This window comes from Neopelma chrysocephalum, unplaced genomic scaffold, assembly GCF_003984885.1.
Source record: "Neopelma chrysocephalum unplaced genomic scaffold, ASM398488v2 Primary Assembly neopelma1_25, whole genome shotgun sequence".
NCBI classification, from domain to species: Eukaryota; Metazoa; Chordata; class Aves; order Passeriformes; family Pipridae; genus Neopelma; species Neopelma chrysocephalum.
The window spans coordinates 26,063,009-26,087,312 of NW_020897694.1; the positions used below are offsets into that span (position 1 = coordinate 26,063,009).

The window sequence follows — 24,304 nt, forward strand, 5'->3', positions numbered from 1 at the left end:
TTTTTCATTTTTTTCAGAGACATAAATCTTGCAATTGTTAAGTTTTAAAGCAAGAACTTACCTCTGCAAATAAAGGGGATATAACCGTAGACAGACATTGGGATAGGGGCCTCTTTGGGATATCCTTTTCCTTTAAAGAAAACAAAATTCTGACCAACTTATTTTACTGGAAAAAAGCATCCTCATTTTATTCTAATTAAAGACAAACATGCTACCCTTTATGAAAAATCCGTTTCAATATACGTATATATATACAAAAGGCTGAATTTAAATTTGAGGTTGTACCACCTCAAAGACATGCAAGCTCAAAATCAGAAGGTGAAGAAAACTCACAATCCTACTTAGCATGTACTAACTCACAGACATGCTGATATTTACTAGGTTCCTCCCATATGATACAATATTATTCTTATATTTGTCCAGACACAGGCACATTCTATTCTTTGCTACATCGTGGTCTTTGCCCTAAAAGACCAAAATGTCTTCCCCAAAACTAGTTTTTGTTTACCATATAGAAGGAAGATTTTAAAAATACAATATTGCCTGGTCTTCCTCCAGTGGTAATATTTCACAAACTAGAGAAATATTAAGGTACGTATTTTGTCAACTACAGGAAAAGGGCACATTTACAGAATACCCAAACTTCAATGCTTACTCAAAGCGTTTTGTGAAAGGCAAGTGTAGCACATACATTTTTAGCAAAAGTTTTGAAAGTTTCACAATTTAAATGCTTTTAAAGGCATAAAATAAAAATCACCCCACTAAATTATTAAAGCAAGAATTATCTCCTTGTTTTATGAAGTCAGTACTTTGAGCACCTTGTTTCTTTGCAACTCCAAAGGCTGGGCTGCTCCATTCTCTAGATTCTTGGGGTCTTTTTCTCTTATTGTAAAGATCCACTCCTCTGAATCACTCCCACCTGAAGCCTGACCATCTGCTTCACTTCAAGGGAAGGAAAAAAAAGAAATACATAGATTTTATTACCTACACCTTACCTATTGATGTTCATTCAATATACATGCTAAAGATAAAAACTACAGTCAAGACCAAGATCGGATTCTATTGTGCAGGCCACTAAGTATAAAGAAAAGTATGAAAAGTAATGTAGTTTATCTTCTGGGTAAATTAAAAAAAAAAAACCAACAAAGATACTTCATTAAATGTAAGGAAGCGAGGCTGTAAATTTCCCAAGTTCCATTAACAAATAACATGAAGTGTTTCATTGCTATCTGAAAACTGGCTTTAGCAGAGTACCTCAAATCATTAGGGAAGAAGGGGGAAGAAGAGTACAAGGATTAGAATTAGAAAACTAATTCACTATTTTGGCTTAGAAAAATAGCTAAGACACTAGCTTGGAACACCTTTGTGGAAGACCATTCATCCCAGCCCATGAGCAAGGTAAATTTTCCATTTAAAAAAAATTGGCTTAAAAATACAGATATAGAGTGGCTTTAATAAACTACATTACCATCAATCAATCTTTTGCCTCACCGTTTGTGGATGGCACAGGAATTTTTTCAATAACTCCTGCTAAGTTAAAAGAACAAAAATATTTATGCTAACACTAATCAATCACTGTGACAAATTTCTCATCTCACTACTATAAATATCCTTCCTAAGTTCGTTTCTTTCTGATTTGTGAATTAAGCATGATCTGCGAGAAAACCACCAACTGAAAGGGCATCTAGTGGCCATTGTATAAAAAGTATTTAGTGCAGTCTACCAAGTCAAAAGGCACGCAACCAGTGTAAGAAAATTCTCCAAGATTTCTGCTTCAAGTCATACAGAACATCTGTCTGTCACTGAAAGAGGTGGGTCTACCTTCCTTATATACATTAGCTCTAGCAACTTGATCCAACAGAAGAAATATTTATTGATTTGAAAAATTAGTATTCCAGCATGCCAAATCAACTCACCCTTTTATCACATCTAATGCAAGGAGTGCTGTGAAAGCAGAGGAGGGGAATCCAGGCTTAGACAGAATGATAAATTGTCTCACAAGCCCTCAATAACAATTCTAGTTCCACTACTCTCCTATACCAGGCTATCAAAGTTGGTCTGATATTCCACAGGAACAATGAACTGTAATCTCAAAGTTCTGTTAATAACTGATCTGAGAACAGTTTTAGGACTAGTAACTAACCTTCCAAATTAGCCTTGATTTGGGGCTCAAACTGTGGTCACTGGAAGGCACGAAGCCATTATTATGTAAACAAATATAAAGCTGTAATGTCACCCAAGAAAAGAACAGCCTGATGCTTGCCATTAGCATGTGGCCTGGAATTTCAGAGAATAGTCATGTTTTCTTTATTATGAGCAATTTAATGCATTTGTGAATAAGTTGTGGCAGCCTCTTCACTTGATTTTCATTTGCACAGTGCTACTTGGCTTTGCAGTGTGAGATCTTCTGCTTGCACAACAGCTGGCCTTATGTCTAGGAAGGACCCTAGACCCCACATAAAAGAGAAGGTAGTATAGAATATGGGCCAGAAGAATTGTTCTCAGTGACTGTTACTTGCATGAAATCCCTTGCAATACTGAAATTAAGATTTTGTTAGTTTACCAAGGCTGCTAGCTGAAAAGCTAAAAATAACAGAACACAGGAATGTATGTGCTAAAAATAACTACTTGGCTCCTGTATTTACAAAGGATATTTTACAGACTCCTCAAACTTACGTATCCGAGTCATCAGAACTGGAGTCATCGTGACTTTGTTCAGACTTCCATCTCTTGTGCCTATCAATGAGGTCAGTCAGATAAGAAGTTTTCTTTGAGTTTCGTAAAATGAATTTGTGTTTTAAGAGCTCTTTTGCAGTAGGTCTCTTAAAAAAAAAAAACAACAGAGGGGGTTTTTTTTATGCATTTGAGAGTGTTAAGTGACTCAACATAAAAACGCAAAGAAATCCATACTTCAGTCTTGATACAAATGAGATTTTAAATACATACAGTATCTAAAAAATATGTCACATATGTCACACCGTATTAGAAAAGATGAAAAGCACTTACTCATGTAATTCATATAAACCAGTCAAGTTCTCTACTATACACTGACAAACAGATGAAACTCACAAAGCATGGGTCCTTGTTTAAGCAGGCTTCAACAAATTCTTTGAGGGATTTACTGAAGTTTCCTTCCAGTGTTGGTGGATTGTTCTTAGGAATGAGGAACAAAACCTTCATTGGATGTAATTCTGAATGAGGTGGCTCTCCTTTTGCAAGTTCTATGGCTGTTATGCCTAATGACCAAATATCTGCCTGTAAGAAACAATGCTTTTAACATTAGGTTGGAGAAAGAGAAGAAACACTGTTGGCTTGCTATCCTAGTTTAACCCAGTGCCACACAACTGCTTGATCACACTATCCCCCAACTGGATGGGGGCAAGGGAGGTAGAGAATTTGAAGGGTGAAGGTGAGAAAACTTGTGGGTTATAAACAGCTTAACAACTGAAATAAAAGGACAATAAAAATAAACGGTAATGAAGAAGAAAATAAAGAGAAATAAAACCCAAGAAAGGCAAGTGAAGTAAACAGAAACAACTGCTCACCACCAAATGACAGATGCTCAACCAGTCCTTGACCAGGGGACCCCACCCCGCTTTCCCCCCAGTTTTATTACTCAGCACGATGCTATACGCCATGGGCTATCCCTTTGGTCAGCTGTGATCAGCCGTCCCAGCTGTGTCCCCTCCCAACTCCTCGTGCACCATCAGCCTGCTCACTGGTGGGGTGAAAAGCAGAAGAGGCCTTGACTGTGTGCAAGCACTGCTCAGCAACAGCTAAAACATCCCTGTGTTATCAACACTATGTCCAGCACAAATGCAAAACACAGCCCCATACCAGCTACTGTGAAGAAAATTAATTCTACCCCAGTCAAAACCAACACACTTGTAAAGGTAGATTTTTAAGCTTTACTGTAAATAATTTCATAAGTAAATTGGTTCTATGTGGCTAACCACATAAAATAAACAGCATAAAACAGTTCTAATAAGCAGAGTTTTAAAACTTTTTGAAATCAATACTATTGCAGTTATAACGGATCTTGAAACACAGATATTTTCAAAAACCAATGGTAGAGTTTTTATAAACTAGCATTTTATCTATCATAGTCAAGCACACTATGTAAGTATGAGTCAAGTTTCAAATATTCACATACAAGAAAACATTATAACATGCACAAGATTTTTTCTTAATATGCATTAGCTAGTATAAGCATCAGAAATTTAATACATTAGGAAGTAACCTCACTAGGGTTTAACAGTATCTTATATATGACTCTTATTCACAGACTAGAGAAATCCAGTCTTGAACAGTATTATTCAACTTTTTCAGCCCAAGTTTTGGTCCAACTAGCCTCTGAAAGTTTTCATCATCAAAATGTGTTACTCTTTTCAGTGAATGCTGTCTCCCTCAACACAAATCCTATTGCAATCTGCCTGAAGTAATGTGAAGTAACTCATTATTATTCTCTATGTTCAGCTGAAATCACACACCCAAAAGTCAAGAGAATGGATGAATAAACCCATCAAAAAGGTGAAAGAATACCAATTAAAAATTTTTATGTTTTGGTGTTTTTCTGTTTCTTTTTAAGTGAAAACAGAACAAAGACTTATTCTCAGGAAAACAGGAAAGATCTGATGTGAACTGTCTGGTTTCACTCCCAAACAGACCATTTGGAACTTTGCTATGTTGTAAACAGTAGAGATTTCATTTAACGCTGCTGTTCTTACTAAGTATCCCCAAAATTCACCTGTGTCTGCCCTGTTGATACGCATGGTTATCTTTGACTAACTCATACAGGACCACGAGCTGATAGCTGCAATGTACACATCCATTCCACCATCACAGCTACAAGGCCTGACTCAAAACAATCTTCTCCTTCCTTGTTCAGACAGTATTCTACCGTTAAGAGCTTAGTTACTTAATTTTGCAAGTAAGTATGAAAAAATAATTAGACTCAATTAGCATACCATTGAATTTATGAAATGGCATTTTGTTAGCACGTTACAGAACAGTTCCCGAGCACAAAGGATTACATAAGCATTGAGCCCTGAGTTTCATTTATCTTTATAAGCGCATTGTCAGCTAAGTTCTCCTCAAGTCTAATTGTGAGTAACTTCCCTCTAGCAGGAAAGCTTTCCTTGGTTATGAAAGAGAAATGTCACCTGGGAAGATGAGTCTTAATGTTAACTACTGAGCATTATTATTTCCAACTTATTCGGAATTTCAGTTTCTTAAGAGGAAAGTGTTAAAGCCATATAAACGGATAAATTTTCTTCTGCCAGACTTTCAGTCACAGGTGGAGCACATGTATATAACATAAGCATAAACATCAAATTTACATGTGTATGAGTGCATAGATATCCACTCGCACACACACATATGTATATAAATACTTTCTTTTTTCCTCTTATAACTCTCTATTGCTAGTGCCCTTCCTCCACAAAAACTAATGAAAAAGTTCACCAACTATGGCTGTACACTGAGTTCTTTGAAGTCCAAGATGGGTTTTGGAAGCCCATTCCTGTTGAAAACATCAAAAATAACTCCTCCAAATTCCTCTGGAATCATATCTTCTCCTTTCACAGACAAAAAAGGATCTCAAAACAGTATGTAGCAATCACGTGTCTCCAAGTTTCTAGGATGCGCTTGACTGTGTCAACGAAACTCCAGAACAAGCACAAATCAGTCCTCCAAATGGAGAGGGATAAGCATGACCTTCAGAAGTGATGGCACTATATCAGCACTAAGTTTTACCACATGTTATGATTTTTACAGCTTCAAATCTTGAATAAAAACTCTTCTTCCAAGTTCAAATAAGAGTCAGCAAGTCACTGGTAACTACTATTTATTGCAGTACTGCCATGAGCCTCTCCTCTTCTACTTACTAAAATTCAGTCTGACTTTGAAGCTCTTGAAAGTCAAAGAAAACAGGTTATGTGCAAGAGAAAACCATTTTAAAATTAAATATCTATTTTTCTATTACAAGTTACCTAGTAGAAATGACAGAGAACTAGATATGGGAAAACTGAAGCAGGTAAGAAAACCTGCTTTCAGATGAAGAAAGGAATCAAAACCCCTTACACTTGGGAACTAGGAGGATTCAACAGGGCCAAGAACAAAACGGAAACACAGCAGCTACATAATGGAACTTGCTTGCACCTCTCTGAGACGATGATATGAAGAGGACAGTCCTGCTTAAAACCTCTCAAGAATGGCCAGCTTATGGAAGGAGAATGAGATTAGCTTCGGATGTCTGTGTTCTCACATATGCATAAGGCTATCCTAAAATAAACAGGCCTTCTCAAGCTTTTATTGCACAGCAAACTATTGTATGTGCAATTTAATCTGTTCTCTAAGTGCCAGAACGTGCACAGATGCATATAAACATCTCTAGTTCACTCAAAACATGAGCTGTGGCTTTCTAGAGAACTCATCAAGTATCCAAGACCTTTTTATGTCCATGTGGCATTGCAGACTAAAACAACCAGAATGCAAAACATGAGGACTCAATCATGCTTTGTGCAACTGATGATCATTCCCAGGAGCCAAACCTGATGATGACCACTCTGCTAAATCAAAATCCTGTGTACAGATCAATTGGATATTAAACATTAAGCCCACCCTGTATGGCATATCTAAAAGAACATGGTCAGGGTAGCATAGACCTATGCAGCACATTCTTCCACAGGTGAATAACAGCACTTTTAAACAACACTTTCACACCCACTAAATCCATATTCTTCAACAGTGTTGCTGACTATTTTTTTTCTAACAACAAGTAGAAGAATACTATCATTTTGTATATATTTGTTCTTTTCCACTTTTAAATAGCCAAAAATACTCATCAATAGGGTGGGATAAAAGGTGATGGGATGTACTCATCAATACTGTATTATTTCTTGCCATCTGGATTGGCTTAATAAACTAGGAAACTTAAAGTTTGGATACAAATTAGGAAATCTTTCCTCACCAACAGCTTTTAGCTGCTAGGTATCATCTAAACACAAACTCATCTAGACACAGCCAAAGTTATTAGCTACATTCTGAAGACCAACCTATGTAATTCAAGTTAGTAAAGGACGGGACTTTGGCTAATACCTTGAAATACCTTACCTTTGAATCATATGCCGATTGCTTTATTACTTCAGGTGCCATCCAAAATGGTGTTCCCACAAAGGTGTTCCTCTTTATCTGTGTATCTGTTAGTTGTCCTGCTACTCCAAAATCTGCTAGTTTTACTTCTCCTTGTTCAGACAGCAATACATTAGCAGCTGGAATAAAGAACAGGAAATAGCAGATATGAAGACATTTGACACTGTAAGGGTGTTCCTTTACATTGCATGAGCTGTTCTAATATTCTTTCAGTACAGTTAAAAAACAATTTACCTTTAATATCTCTGTGGATTTTCTTTTCTGAATGCAAGTAATCAAGTCCTTTGAGGATCTCCCTCAATATTGTAGCAATCTGGGTTTCATCAAGTGAGCCAGGTTCTAACTAGGAGATGCAAGGAATGTGTAAATATATTTTAAAAAGGGAGAAACAGAGAGAACAGAAATAACACTGTGACTATAAAAAGAAATTACTCCTTTTGTTATCCCTCAAAACCTCAGTTTGCTAACTTCACAATGTGAGACAAAACAGAATATTCTTTTTAAAAATACACAGTTCTAAACTAAGTGGCCTGGTGAACAACATGCAAAGAAATAATTTATCTAAAACATTTTTTAAAGTTTGTTAAAGGTGCCATAAGGACAGTTATTGCTTTGTGGTCAGGTTACGGATATAAACACTGCTTTTGAAAAGCATCTATATTGTAATCTGATTATTAACATTACACTGAACTTAGATATGCAACCCCACATCACCTATGTGGACCCAAATCTCAAAGCCCAAGCAAGAAACTAAGGCATATAAGTTACTACACCAATCACACAGTCTATGACTACATACTGCATTGGATTTTGTGAAACTCTCTAAAACACAACTCAAGCCAGTAGACTGACAGAATATTACATATCTTAAAGTGTTAACTTTTTTCATATAAAACTCAAAGTATAGATCTGCTAATTGGTAGAATCAAAGGCTCCAAGTAATTATTTTTATTAGATGAAGCAGTAGCAGAGTTCTTTACATCTGATATAAATTCTAAAAGTGAGAATACCACTAACTCTAAACAGACAGAGAAAAGGTCACTACACTCAGAGAGGTTTCTTAACCAATAAGGGCATTTCAAGAGAGACACTGAAACTTTGTGTCCAACAATTAAGATTGGAAATATTCCAGTGTTCTAATTTACTCCACAATAGCAGTCACGGAAGCACAATCAAAAGGTTCTATCTCTAAAGCTTCACTCTGTGAGAAGGAAAGCATTTAAGACAAAAATTAGAAGTAGTACATCCCTCAGAAATCCTCATCTATTACATAGGAACAGACATAGTATTTCATTTCATATTTGCTTTATCTTTGTAGCTTTAATTATAATATTTTTTGCTTTTCCTTAGCTTTAATAATACACATGATATTACTACTCCCTGAAATCCACTAAGACATTCTCAAAGCTTTGCTCCAGCCAGGCTGCAAGCACCACTTCAAAACCTGGTAACGTGATACATCTAATGGGGGAAAACCTCTTATGTCAGATGTCAGCTCAACTTAGTGAGGAGGAAGTTATTGAAAATAGACCAAGTCTGAGAATATTGGCACTTGTACCTCAGTCACAAACTTCAATTATACTCATAGCTGAACAACAATGTACAAAGTTGCATTAAATGTACTTTGTCTTGTGAGGCGTGATTTTCAAAACAGCCAGTGCATATTCAAGAACAGAAAACACCAAGCTAGCATGACATGTCTACACTCAGAACATGGAATCCAAGGTGCCTTGAGTATGGAAAAATGGCAAAGTGTGCCAGTTGTCCTACCAGATTCCAGTTGAAAACCGTAATGTGCATGTTAGAACTAGGAACATAAATTGAAAATTAATGAATCACACAAAAGGTGCTTAATTCACACTTACATGATGATTTCAGTTCTGTGGTGCAATTTCTTCAATAACACTTTAAAATGTAACCACAGACTTTGTACTATTTCTAGGCAACAAACTTAAATAAACACATGGTTATCACATAAGTGAAACGCGTGTGATGAAAAAGCAAAAGAGAAGAAAATATGGTAACATTTGTTTTTTTGTTCTGCTCTTTTATATCTATAGAAAGAGAGTAATAATTAATTTATAAAAGCAACCCCAGTTTCTAAATGCTTTTCTGTCAGGGAAAAAAAAAGCGATCACAACCATAAATAAACTTTCTTTATCGTATCTTTATGGGGAACATTATGAATTTGTACACAATGACAGAATTCCTTCTAACAGATGTGGAAACTAAAGGTATAAATGGGTTTGAAAATGCACAACTGCAGGAAGTTCACATTTAATATCCTCTCCTGTCTTCTGGATGCCACCAGCAGAATCCCTTCAGACTAGCCTTTTTCCTTTCACTCTTTCCTCAAGCAAAATTAGTTGCCCCATTTGACAACTGCAAACTATGCTACAGGGACATTCTGCCTCTACTGGTATAACAATTTTCACATACTTAAAACATCCATTGTTATTTCTACTATTTAAATCCAGAATAAATATAAGATGGTGTGTGATTTGGGAGGGGGTTTGGGTGTTGGGTTTTTTCAATAGCTAAAGTGAATGACAGCATCCTGTCACAGAAAACACACTCCGCACTGAACCTTGGGAATTCTAATTCAAAACTGGGTCCGTCCCAGGTGCAGAATGAAGCGCTTTGCTCTTGTTAAATTTCATACGGTTCATGATTGCCCAGCCCTCTGGTCCATCCAAGGCTCTCTGTAAGGCCTTTCTACTCTCACTGGAGTCAACAGCTTCTCCTACTTCTTTGTAATATTTTTCCAGCCTAAACTGTATTTCTGTCTATTTAGGTTTCAGCAAGACTTCAAACAGGGAATCTTTTGTATGATTGTTTGGGGAAGCGGGTGGTGGGGATGATACTTTAAAATGTATACACTAAGAAGGGTTGTGGTGGCAGAATTAAGAGACAGAAAAAACTATTTTCAATCACTAGTGCTCTCTGGTTGACTGAAGATTAGCACTCTAAGATGTTTATATCCTGCTTCCAATATTATATTGCTTAGTTCCCTTCCATTTATATAAATAATCAGTCGTGCCTCATGGAAAATAACATTTTTCTGGCATTGACAAATACTTTTCTCCTTTACTGAAAGGAAACATTGCCACAGCCAAATGACCTTTTATACTTTCCAGAATTATAAGATAAGAAAATAATTATCTGAGGTAAAGTAACGAAAGCCCATGCATTATTTACTTACTAGATCAAGGGCAGAGCCTCCACCCAGATATTCCATTATTATCCATAATTTTGTATCCTGCAAAACAAACAAAAAAAAATGTATATAAGTTTAAAAAAAAAGTAGTAAGTTAATGGGACTTGTTCCATTCTTTTTGCTTAAGAAAGCATCTGTAGTTTTGAAACACCACTAACATTTAGCTGTTTCTCAATAATATCTTTGGACTGTTTACTCAAGAGTGCATGCATCTCCATGCATGTGTGTTTTCAATTTAACTCTGTTCCTCTAAATTAACAAGAAGAAAGGTACTTCCCATTTACCAACGCGTAGGAACACAGAAGCTCATTGCTTCCAAGTAACTGATGTATACTTCATATCACACCCAAACTCACTTCATGGTACCTCTTTTGTACTGATACTAATACTACTAGAATATAGACAGTATCCAGGGAAGAAGAAACTTCTCTTCAATCCCTACCAAAGAGTCAAGTAGCAGAAGGAAACCTCTTGCCTTTATGCTGACTAGAACCGTCCAAGCATTCTGAGCATATTAACTCCCAAAAGCCACCCACGTCCTTATCCTTATGACATTCCTTTGTGCATTTTGCAAAAGTGTCTTCTGAGACAAGAAAGATACGGACAGAGGCACTCAATGAAAATGTAGGAGAATACATTTTCATTTAAAAAATCTGATTACAGACATCCCAAATAACATTCATGTTACATAAAACATATTCATTTCCTTAGAAAATGTCTTGATTTTGTTTATAATCTTTATTTGTACAGATACTCCATACTATTTTCTTTAACAAGCCTAAACCCCATCTAGGTCAAATTTAATTTAGAATTTATTCTTCACATTTCTACATTGTTTCACTGTCTTGAACAGCAATCTGTCTCTGACCTAGCGAAGAATACCTGTAAGTTTTCTCCACTAATGCTTACGCAGTTGATATATGGTACGGAATTTTGAACAACTGTGTTCAAGAAACATGAAGCCAAGTAGTAATAAAGATTATTTAAGCTGACTACAGCAATTTACTAGCTCCAGTTAGCAAAATAAAAGCTAACAACAACATCAAGCTACTACATTCCTAGAGGAAAGCTTGCTATATATTACACGTCTGTTCAACACAAGATACACAATACAAGACAGAGAATGGACCCAATCATTTCTTTCTACTCTTTGCAGCATCCTATTCCCAAATACACTAAAAGAAGCAGTTCACCTTTTCCTTGCAGTACCAGCCTTGATAAAGCAAGGCCACAGATCTATCAAAAACATATTCAAATGAAATTGCTGCACGGAACATACTGGGTTTTGGTTTAGTTTTTATGATAATCAGGTTAGATTAAGCTTTGTTAGTTTTAACTCTGTGGTATGTACCAAACTTTCACAAGACTTCTAGCATAAAAAAATAACTGTCTGTCAGAGCAAGGAGCACATAAATAGCAACAATATTCATTTACTTTATCCTACAGAATAAAACTTCATGTAAAAATAACAGCTCACAGCCAAGGCAGCTTAGAGTCTGAATACTCATCTATAAAGATGGATTAAAATTTTTAGAAAAGTGATAAATGTATTATAGAGCGTAACTTCTAAATCCCCTGGGGGATTAAAATTTTAGCCCTTAGGACTCACTAACACTTTTTAGTCATTATTACATTTGCAGTTCCACTGCATCTGTCCCCTCTCTCATCTCAGAATGCACCTTTTTTCTACCTCCAGTTATATATATTGTACTATTTCTAGGTAAGACCCTGGATCGGGTTCCTTCATCATCCACCGTTTTTAACATACAGATTCAGCTAACGTTAGATACCTTTCTTCAGGAATCAACTCACGTTATTTGACAAACACAGTCTTGTTAAAAACATTTTAAAAAAGCCGGAACACATTTTTTAGGAAGAGTCATTAAAAAATATAATCTATCTCAGTATCTACATCTTGATGCTTACTTTCTGCAGACACCACGGATATTTCAAGAACTGTAACTCATCTTGAGACAGTCCCCTGCAACACTGAAATACTTATTTTGCTGCTAAGAGTTTTTCAGATTTTACCTGTCCCTTCAAGGCTCCAGGTCCTAACAGTTTCAGAACAAGAATGCTTCTGAGAAGTGTCATATAGTAAGTCATTTCATCTTCAGAAATCTTACTAAATTTGATCAAAATTTTAAATATATATTTTGCTTCAGTATGATAAAATGTCTTTTAAAGCTGCATGAAATTTCCTGAATATTCAAACTTCGTGACCGCAAAATTTACATTTAATTTTAATAATAACTTAAACACAAACATGTCAACTGTATCACTACCTTTTAGTTCACTGGAAATGCCTGGGTGGGAAAGAACAAGATAGAACAAATAAAATTCCTCACCCTCTCAAAAAAAGGCAAAAAAACTCACCAAAAAACCAAAAACAAACAGAAGAAAGAAAGAAAAACAAACATCCACAACACCACCTCACCTAGAGATCAACAAGAGATGCATCTTCCCTTTTCTATTACCTCAATTACCTCATGATTTTAATGAGCTAACAACTTGAAATAAAATATAGTTTCCCAAAAGAGAAACTCTCCATAACACTAGCTACTAAATTCCCCAGCTGAAAATTAGAAATTAGAGGCAGAAAATAACGAACGAAAATATTTAAGGATATAATTTTAATTACATAGTTACACAATCATGTAACACAATTACCCAACTACAAGTTATATTATTCATAGTCTTTTTAAATCATCATTTATCCTTTCAATTCTTTTTCTAGTTTGCTTAGTCTTTGCTCCTGAAACTTTCATCATCAACTGCTTCGGGCCATATGTCTGAATTTACAATAAAAAAGCCATGGATCCAGTACACTCAAGTAATTCTACATTTGAAAACAAATGAAGTATGGATATGCAGTTAAGAAACACACACAACTGTATCTGTATCCCACTGTGCAGCTAAGTAATAGCAATCTATTACAATCATGGCAACTTTTTATCTGTAGTCTTAGATTCAAAGTCATTTTTAGTTTCCTATGGTTCCTCCATGCCACAGAAATATTACTCAACTTTATTGATGTTTTGGGGGCTTTTTTCAGTTTTCATCATTCATATGAAGATTCTGAACAGATGTCATAACTATGGTAGCAAACCTTACTATCACCTTTCACTAATTCTTGCTGGATTTTTTGGTTTTTTAGCTTTCTTATTTAAAATCTGCATACATTGGTTAACCAAAAGACACAAATAAATCATTTTGGTGAGACAGTCGTAACAAATTTTTTAATATATATTTCATCATAGAGACAACAACCTACATATACCGACTTTATGCCTGTTGTGGGTTGGATGCGAGGTATCCCCCAGAACCACTCTGTCACTCCCTTCCTCAGCTTGGACACAGGAGAGAGAATACAGTGAAAGGCTCACGGGGTCAGGTAAGGACAGGGAGAGATCATTCACCAGTTAACCTCATGGGCAAAGTAGACTCAATTTGGGGAAGTTAGTTTAATTTATCACCAGTCAAATCAGAGCAGTATAATGACAAATCTTAAAACTCAAATCTTAAACCTTTCCCCTGCCCCCTTCTTCCTGGGTTTTCACTTCACTCACAGTTTTCTCTACCTCTTCACCCCCAGAGATACAGAGGGACAGGAAATTATCATTGTGATCATTTCATCACACATTGTCTCTGCTGCTCTTTCCTCCTCAGAGGGAGGACTCCTCACAATCTTCCCCTGCTCCAGTGGAGTCCCTCCCACAGGAGACAGTCCTCCACAAACTTTTCCAGCTTGAGTCCTTCTCATGTGCTGCAGCTCTTCACAAACTGCTCCTGCACGGGTCCCTTCCATGGGGTGCAGTCCTTCAGGAACAGGTTGCTCCAACATGGGTCCCCCGCAGGGTCACAAGTCCTGCCAGCAAACCTGCTCCAGTGCATGCTCATCTCTCCACAGGGCCACGGGTCCTGCCAGGAGCCTGCTCCAGTGTGAGCTTCCCACAGGGTCCCAGCCTACTTTGGGCACATCCACCTGCTCTGGCACGGGGTTCTCCATGGGCTGCAGGTGGATTTCTGCTCCCTCATGGACTGCCATGGGCTGTAGGGGGACAACCTGACTTACCATGATCTTCCCTGTGGGCTGAAGCAGTATCTCTGCTCCAGCACTTGGAGCACCTCCTCCTCCTCCTTTTTCACTGACTTTGGGGTCTGCAGGGCTGTTGCTCCCACTTATTCCCACTCCTCTCTCCAGCTGCAGTTGTGAATTTTTTTCCCCCTTCTTAAATCTGTTTCCCAGAGGTGCTGCCACAGTCATTGATGGGCTTGGCCTTGACCAGCGACGGGTCTGTCTTGGAGCTGGCTGGCACTGACTCTATTGGACACAGGAAAAGCTTCTGGCAGCTTCTCACAGAAGCCACCCTTGTGAGTCCCGTGCTACCAAAACCTTGCCATGCAAACCCAATATAATGCCTTGTAACAACAGCACAAGGCAAGTAGAGCGCTACTATCAATTGACTTTGGCATCACCACAGCAACAGGCCTCCTTCTTTCCTTCTTTTCTCAGTATCTCTGGCATGCTTCACATTCCATAACACCTACTGTCACTTTCCTTTTTAAAGCTGCCCAAATTCTTTTTTTGCCTGAACTTTTCACTTTCTTCTGTATATATTTCCCACTTTTGCTCTCAAAAAGAACACTAAAAGCACTAAATTTTCTTCCATAGCCTAGATGAGTAATTATATATTACACATAATCACTTATATTTTGAAGAAGATACTACATTTATATACTGACACCAGCAACATTCAGTGCTCCATTTTAAGATCTGAAATAGGACCAGTTTTCTTCTTTTATGCATCAGCCACAACATAGCACTGAATTTTCTTCCAAACACAGTGAAGCCAGGTGAGTCATCAATCCAAATTTAGAATTATTATTTCTCTATAAGCTTAGATGAGCACATTAATGAGGGCACGTGGAACATTGCCTTTTTCACAGTAAGAAAAAGAGGTTTTCCTCTGATGCCATGAAACTGAGATAACTAACAGCTTTGGAATCTAAAAGAACTTCTGTTACAAAAAGACAGTTTCTGTAAATCCCTTCCAAACTATGGTTGCTCTTCTTGAGGTCTGACTCCTGATTTTAACTCTGGAACCACCCAAAAAAAACTTACAATAGTAGCTTTATCTCTAATGAAGTTTCCTGGATTATATCATGAAAGTATTTGCAAAATAAGTGCAGCTACAGCAGCTAAAGAATTTCTAATATGTAAAAATCAAGCACTATACACTGAAAAAAAAGGCCATGTACAAAAAAACCCCTCCATCTATAGAGTCTCAAAGGCATGTTTTAACTAAAATCAGACAAGTGTAGAAGACATACAGAAACAAGTAATCAAGATAAAAATGTTTGTTTATAAGTCCTTATGAAGTTAAAAAAAAATCTGAATAAACATTGAGAGATACTTTTTATTTCTTTTTCTTCTACATGAAGAACATATACATTTTTTAGGACTGTGATATTATACAGGAGAGACTGACCTAAAGCAATCAAGCTAAGTATGTATTGATGAAAATACTTCTAAATCAGCTTTCTTTAGCAAAGAAGTGATTGCACAGGAAACCATAACACTGAGTCACAAAAGAGAAGGACCAGAAGGACTTGGAAGTAAGCGCACTGAGTGATCTGTGCAATTTGAAAACATCAGTGAGCTTATGTTTGTTTCTAATTACCCCCCACCTATTGTGAGAAAAAGAGAATTTCCCATCTTAAATCTGTTGTGAGAAAAGGTGTTTCTCACCTTAAATTTATGGTATACAATTATCAGCAGAACAGAGGGTATTTATAAACATGCATAAAAAGCTTGCTTGGTTATGGAAATAAGCCACATCCAAATTCCACGTAGAATCTATATTTACAAGCATTGTAACTTACATGAACAAGCTAGAAATTATGTATTTGATTGAAATAACACAACAGATTTGCTAATCAAAATAAGAACTAGCATAAGTTGATCTATATACTAAAAGTTTTACTATCACTGGGTTAGTAGAAAAACCTGGAGTATTGAAAAAGAGAAACAGAATACCTTGGACAGAACCTCAAAGTACTCTGAAAAGAACAAACTAGTTCCAAAACTGAAATGCATTGCATAATATGATGTGTGATACTTTGTTTCATAAACATCTCAGTTATGCCAAAGTAATAAGGGAAAGGAACAGAGTCTTATATTTCAATACGGTATAAATTTAGTATTCATTCATAATTCTCCAGCATAAGAAAACAGATCAAAAGAACCTTGAGGTACGCAATGTATACAACAGTGTAACCTCTATAAATTGCATTCCTGCTACAGGTTGGTACCACTACTCGTGGAGATTTTTCTCTGTTCATTTAATATACAAATACATGAAGAAGTTTGACAACTTTAGCAACCAGAAGCTTCTTACATACTTGCATACTGATTCTTAGATGCCTGACTTCAAAAACATGATGCACAGATCATGGAACTTGTCTTCCATATCTGCTTTAAGTCACCCTGCCAACTCATTCCCTCTATTTTTGACAGAAAGAAGGATTTTTTTCAGGATTTATTCACCCTTGTGCTTTTAACCACGCATTTGAAGCCCCTGCTGCTCTACAAAGCCACCACCAGGTGGCAGAACCACGTAATGCCAAAGATGCTTTCACCCACCCCACAATCCCCAGAAAAGAAGGGCCAGCCCCAAAATAAGCTGTGCAACCCACTGAAGACAGAAGCATAAAACCATCTGTTTAAAATGCATCTGAAAAATTTCATCACCCCAACACCCTTCATAAAAAGAGGAAGGAATGATTAACCAAAGAGAAACACACCTTAAGGAATATGATCACTCATATATCCAAATTCTTCAGAATACCTTCCTCTTCTCCAACATCAAGCTCAGCTTCAGGCACCATCTTATTCATTCACCATCTCCTTCCAACACCAAGTAACAACAGTAAACCTGTCTTATTATCCAGGACAAAGAACAGGCACACCCTGGCATTTGAGCTCTCATTATTTATTAACGCACATGGACATCGGTGTATATGCAGATACAGATCAATCAGAAAAAAATTAAGTTTCGTATGATGCCATAAATGATGCATTCAGGCAGTGACAGGAAATGGCATTTATGTATTTGTGGTTCCTGCTCCCAAACCTTCCCACAACACTACTACAGGTCATCAACTGTATCAAATCTGAAAACATGTATCAATAAGTATCAAGACCTCCAAAATACTTTAAATGTCATATCCCTGGAGCTTATCCTATCATAACAAATAATACATATACAAGAAAGTAATTATTTTAGGCTTAAGAGAGAAGACACCTATGAGTTGATGCATTGCCATTAGATCCTTGAAATTAATTAGGCTTTGCAAACTTTCCAATAGTTGACTGTTCAATTTCTAGACTTAAGAGATTAGTATTAAAACAGATACCAACCGGTAAAATTGAGTTCTTTAACAGTACAAGGTGACTACTACTGTTATTCAGTAAATGTATGGTTTGGCCAAGGAATACATACAGATCTACCTCAGGGCCTCAATTCTTGTCATTTTCTTGACTAGTTATAAATATTGCTTTATTTATATATAAATATAAATATATATTACTGGTTCAATTTAAATCTAATCAGAACAAGACCCCATAGGTTAACAGTACAGAATGAATAGCATATCACTATCTGCTCCCATTTCACTCTTTCCAGTACACAGTCCTTGTACAGAGAAGGTAAGCAATGAACCCCTGAACTTCAACCAGCCTACCCAGATGTCAGGTGGATTGCTCAATGCCATAAAATAACTCTTTTGACAGACAGTAAGGATGTGAGAAAGGATAGAATCACTGATAGCAGAAGTAATTTATTTACATTAAGTTTCTCCAAAAAGACACTCCAATTTAAACACTATGGGTACCCAATTGTTACCCTAAGTAGAAAATCAAGCCCTTTCCACTGCAAATGGACAAACTGATCCTATCACTCCAAAACTAGGGTCCTATGACTGTTTAACAGCTATCAAGAAAGGTAACAATGTTTTCACAAGATTTTGGAGCTGTCTTCACAGAAGACAAAGTCAGAAAAAAAAATCTTTCAGTGCTAATTCATACCACCTTTCTAAGACAGTACACCTTGTTCTTGAAGGCAATCTCAGCAAGTACCATAATTTTTTCTCCATATCTGAAAGAACAGAAAATTTTCCAGCCTCATTAACAACGAATAAGAATAACAGCATTATTCCAATTCTTCCTAGGAAGCATACTGAGTTCCACAGTGCACCTAATCCTTCACTTGAACTTTTCTTTGACAATCTATTCATCTGCTAATGTTCTTCCACCTAGCTCCTCCTACAACTACAATGCAAAATTGTGTAGACTGGTGTATCATTTTAGAAAGGAGAAAGCTATTTGCTTATGTCATCACAGATTTCATTAAGTAAAACCAAACTGTATTATTTTTCTAAAGACACTTGTTTCAAAGCACCTGGAAGTCAGATGGCATGGAAAGACAACTGTTGATTTCAAAGAACAAGAGAAACTATTTTATGAGATAACAACATTACAAGTACCTAGGTTTCTTTAGCCACCAAAGACATTCTCTGGATAAACTGTCCTCTCCCTCCTCCTCCCCATCCTGTCACAACAGTCCATGTTTTAGAGCAGAGTCTTCAAGTACTGTCCCATTTTCTTTAAAAAGCGCAAAAGTACTGAAACACCAACAGATGCAATGAACTAGCCGTCTTTAACCTTGTAAATTAATATCCTGCTTTGGGGTTTTGAAGTATAAGAGGAGCAGAAGTAGATGTTATAAAATACAGATTAGGATAAACTATTCATCAAGAAAGTATGACAAAAAGTCTAGCCATGCTGAAGTAGATAATCTTGTATACTACTAAAGAAACAAGTCAAAACTGATTTTGCTTCCTAAATGAATGACTGAGTTCTACTATCAATTTGAAAGGCTCCAAAGAGAAAGAATATTGCTTTGAGCATTGGTTCCCTCCAGGAAAAATTGATGAAGCAATAACTAGATTTACCTTTAAAAGGAATTCTTTAAGTATTTCATGAATTGCAGAGACTCCAAATAATATAACGCTTCCTGCCTATAGCTAGCTCTCTCATTTTACCAGAATGTCCATTAGCAGATACTTTATTTTAGACTAGAAAGCAGTCTAGCAATTCTCAGCCCTGTTACTACTCTTCCTTGCTGAATTTCTAGACAAGCAGGCATAAAACCAAATTTATTTAGAAATACCCACAATAAAAAACCACACACACAGCCAAAAAAAACCAAACAAAAAAACACCACCGAAAAAACTCAAACAAAACCACTTTCAATGACACTAAAAGGCAGCTCAAGTGAAGGAAATAAAAGGTGCCTTTGTTTCCTTCTCATCTACTCACAGGGGAGGGCAACCCATTAATAAAGAAAACTACATTTTAAAAGCTACATTTGTAATATAGCTTGTCTTAAAGGAAGAGAATGAACTTGGTAAAATTTACACAAGTTTCAGTGCGCTACTGCTCATTTTTGGCACATTCAGTAATCCCTTGCAGAGTAAAGAAGTGTTAGAATAATTCCCAGAAAAAGATTTGCAGTTTTCTGAAAGTTTCTTTCTTTGAATTTGAATATTTGTTTTGCCTCTTTAAACACCAGAAGATGGGGTATAGAAATAAGACATTGGGAAAAATTATATATAGGGAAAAAAATCCAAATTCCTAGAGTTAAACAACAAATGTAGTGTAAAAGATTACAAAAGAAAATTTTCCAGTGAAATTAAGGAAACTGACTACTGCAAAAGAATCATAGACTCATTTGGGGAATAAAGAAACCAAATACAAAAACAAACAAAAAAACAACCCCCAACATATAAAAACAAACAGGCTTTTGAACAGCAAAACCAAATCTAATTTAATCTATCAACATAGCCAGAACCTGTAAACATTTTAAATCTGGATGATCTGTAAGTTATTCATAATATCCATAGGCAAATCTCTTCCAAAGATATGTAAGTGTAAAATTAGGCACTATATTATTTTAGAGGACAACCCACTTCTTTACTACCTCAATATATTTAAGTTACAATCTACAGAACCTTTGTATTTACGTGGTGGAGCCCAGCAAGAATGGTTAGATGTCAGATATTAAAAGTGCTTTACACAGTCAGAAATCTATTACTTAAAGAAGTCAACCTAATAGGTAAATAATATATTCCCATCAGAAATGATAAAAACAAGGCAAAACTTTACAGGACTTACTAACAGATAAAGCTTAAATGGTCTGAGTGCCAACTATACAACTATGCTCTCCAAATCCACATCCTTAGAAAAAAAAATAGTATCTATTCAGTAAACATATGTCATATTCACTAATGGCCTACTACATGTCCAAATATTCCCATTAAAAGAAGAAAAATGAAAAAACCCAACACAACAAAAACCCCAAGTAAGTTCTTCCTCATAATTCCAGTCATATTCTTAGTGGGCTTCATATAATGCTTACTGGAGTAAGAAAGTGAAAAGAAAGATCTAGAGCTGAGATCCAGAATTTGGTGGAGAAGAGGTGAAAACCACCCCTGAAGAGTCCGCTTTTAGTAAAAAAATAAAAATAAATTTATAAAAGCTACCATGGGTATTTTGTGTTTAAATTTCTGATGTCAAAGTAAACTTCTGTTTATTTTAAATTGTTTTTTCTATTAAATTATTATTCCATAGGTATTTGGAAGACATAAACTCTGCTGCATCTAGGTAGCAACTCTAACGAGGAAAAAAATTTTCTAAGGACACATTTTCCCCCAGGAAAATGAAAAGCGATAATTAATTTCTACAAAACTTTTCTGGAATAATGCTCACTAGAAATTCAAACACAAAAATATTTCAGTGGAAATCATCTGGATATAAAGGAATCATTCAGAAATCTATTAAAAAAAAAAGTTTTTAAAATCACGTGGAGTGAGCAGGGTTTGGTTTTGGTTGGTTTTTTTTGGTTTTGGTTTCTTTTTTTTCCCTCTGACTTTAACCTTAAGGATCATGAACTAAAAAAAGCTCAAGTTTGAACCTCATCCAAAACATTAAAATAAAAATGTAAGGGAAGGAGGGGAGCACATGTCTGAATACAAACTCAAGAGGTTTAAAATGTCTTTTTCCCTTCCACTGGGGACACATTCTTAAGCAAGGGGACAAGGATGACTGACAGCAATGGACATCTCTGTGAATCTTAAGGGGGCTGCAAGCAGCTGATAAGGCCCCATAGAGTTCCGAAAAAATTTTCACGAAGGAGCCATGAATGATGGCAATGGTGTAGTAAAGAATATTACCACGCTGGGGTGCAGGACTGATAAGTATTTTGTCTGGGGAGCATTTCTGAGGCGCTTACCTCCTTTGAAGTCTCTTGGCGTCAGGATGAATGCTAGCTGTCCTCGGGCTGCCATCCCTTTGAGGGGAGATACAGATGAGCCCAAAGGTTCTCTTCTAAACACAAGTCCTTACTGCAAGCTGGCCAAAAGGTCCCTGCAATCAAAGAAATCATTGTGGTTTTGCATGTGGCGCATTTATGTCCTTTAGTCAAGGTTTGTCAGCCATCTAACATGTTCAACCACAAAGGAAAAAATAAAGGCATCTGCCAGGTAGCCAAGGCAGAACAGAAACTAAGGAAAGAGAAGAACTGTTCATTCAAGTTTGGACACTATGAACTCCATGAAAAACACAGGTAACATGATTTTTCAGACTAAGCAGGACCGCCTCAGTATACAGTATTTAATGCATGTATATATGTATAAAGAAGCTGTTTGCCTTTGGAATAATTTTCCAGTACTCTGAAACTCCTGCCTTCATCAGATTTCAAGAAAAAAACATCACATTTTCATTTCTAGATATACATTCTAGTCAATGTATTCTACAATTTAATGCAGCAGACACTCGTCAACAATTACCTCTTGCAATTACCACAGCAGTATACAATTAATCCTTAAATGCACCATTTTTGCCATAAGCTATTTGTAACAGAGCTTGCAGAACCACTTGCTAGGAATAAAAACAACAATGAATGTTCTGTCATGGTATTGACAAAAGATTCTTTCTGCAGAGCATTTAGCAGACTTTTGTGTTTGCATGCCAACATGCTAAAGCCACAAGCTCCATGTTTTCCCTTGTGTGAGTCATCTCTAACAGTGTCCATATTCACGGCTTCTTTGGCACATTTCCTGGGCACATGCCCTTCCACGACAGAAATGATTCCTTATAGCCCAGCTGTCACAAGCCTAGGCATGTCATATTAAGCACATGATTTCCCAGAGCTGCAAACTAATGGGCGCTCTGGGTTTATAACTCTTCTACCAAAGTATATTACAATAAAAGCAAATAGACACGTTTTTCTTGTATTGGCTGCAAAACCAGTCCCTAGCTAGTAAACACAAGAAACTCACACAACAACAGAAGAATAGTACACATTTCATTTCATAAAGGAGTGGGTAACCACTTCTTCAGAACACTAAATGTACACAAGTCCATATTCTTTCAATTCCCACCTGCCTACAGCCATTTTCTGTTTTCTTGCTTCAAAAAACACTGGTGGAAGAGTGAAAAAATCTAGTCTCTTACAACCCTTATCCTTTTAACAGTTACATTTTTGATTACTCAGTGGGGCTGACAATAGTCATCCTTCCATTCCCATCCCTGTCCACCAGGAAAATAACTACTTCATAACCACATCTATTGAACCACTGCCTTATGGGGGAAAAAAACTAACTGCAATCTGTGGCAGATTTCCCAGGAAGTCCATTTATAGAGGCAGACAAAGATTAACGAGTGACTTATGTGGTTTTATGAGAATCCCAACATTCCATCAACTCACCTCTTGTGAATAGTCACTGAGAAGGCAAGAAATACAAGAAATGTAACCCATAATCAAAGCTCCCTATGGAACTGAATTTTACTGAGTGATACATCAAATTATTATTAATGAACTGTACCAGGTCACAAAATGGGAAATAAGAAGTAAAAGCAAATCATGAAATCAGAAGCAGAAGTAAATCAGCACTAGTTCACAGAATTCTTTATTTCAGATAAATTGCACCACATCTAAAGCAGAACTAACAAATGAACTTTGCATCCAGTGAATACTGAGATTAGTAATTTCCCCCCCAAAAAATGTCACCTATGTATCTCAAACCTTTTTCACTGGAGTAGTTCACCTCAATAGTGTTCAGCGTGTTTATGAATTACTCCCTTCTCTATACCAGAAACAAACTTCCAACAGCAAATACAATGCACAAGAACCCCTTCACTTCCATTGTCCAAAAGTACAATAGCTTTAATGTTTACATCTGTTCCTGTTTACCCATTGCATCAAATTAAATTCAAAATGAAAGGTACAACTCAAATTTACTTCTTAGCAGAAGTATCAGTCCACCCATCGGTTTAATCCTTTTTTTGCCACTTATCACAACTTCCAAGATCTTTTGCACCCCTGCTCTGCAGCCTGTAAAGCTTTAATCCTTTTTCCCTACCCCTTTTGCATTCACAATGCTATTAAATTCCACTACTCCCTTTACAGAACACTCATAGGCCAATCATTCTTCCAAACTTTTACTATACTAATGAACTTGTACAAATCAACCCTAGAATATCTCAGGATTTTCAACTCAGACTTCTGTTAAGCTCATCATTTCAGACCCTGTAAAACACATAATTTTTCTGCAAAACTCTTATTATTTTCCACTTTTTCTCTTTACAACTCTTACCCTGACTTCTAATTATAGGTAAAAAATAAAAACACTTTCTATTCACATAACTCATTTCCATTCAACCTTCCTCCTCTATGCTGTTCTTTCTTACAAGTTGCAGTTTCAAGGAACTGTTGAAGAAAGCAGAGAGGGAGAAAACCTCAGCACCTCCAAATGATTATTTTTATCCTAACTGTTACACAAGAGCTTAAAATTTAATAGTATAATGAAAAT

At 36.4% G+C, this 24,304-nt stretch overlaps 1 protein-coding gene across 1 annotated transcript in view; it reads right to left on the reverse strand.

Annotated features, from left to right (window-relative positions):
- Positions 1–24,304, reverse strand: part of STK24 (serine/threonine kinase 24) — a 62,372-nt gene that overhangs the window by 10,982 nt on the left and 27,086 nt on the right. The window contains exons 3-9 of the mRNA XM_027675183.1: positions 10,355–10,411; positions 7,387–7,495; positions 7,114–7,271; positions 3,070–3,255; positions 2,677–2,822; positions 819–942; positions 62–130 (exon numbers count right to left, since the gene is read on the reverse strand). Coding sequence (XP_027530984.1) covers positions 62–130; positions 819–942; positions 2,677–2,822; positions 3,070–3,255; positions 7,114–7,271; positions 7,387–7,495; positions 10,355–10,411 — 849 coding nt within the window. The remainder of the gene's footprint in view (positions 1–61; positions 131–818; positions 943–2,676; positions 2,823–3,069; positions 3,256–7,113; positions 7,272–7,386; positions 7,496–10,354; positions 10,412–24,304) is intronic.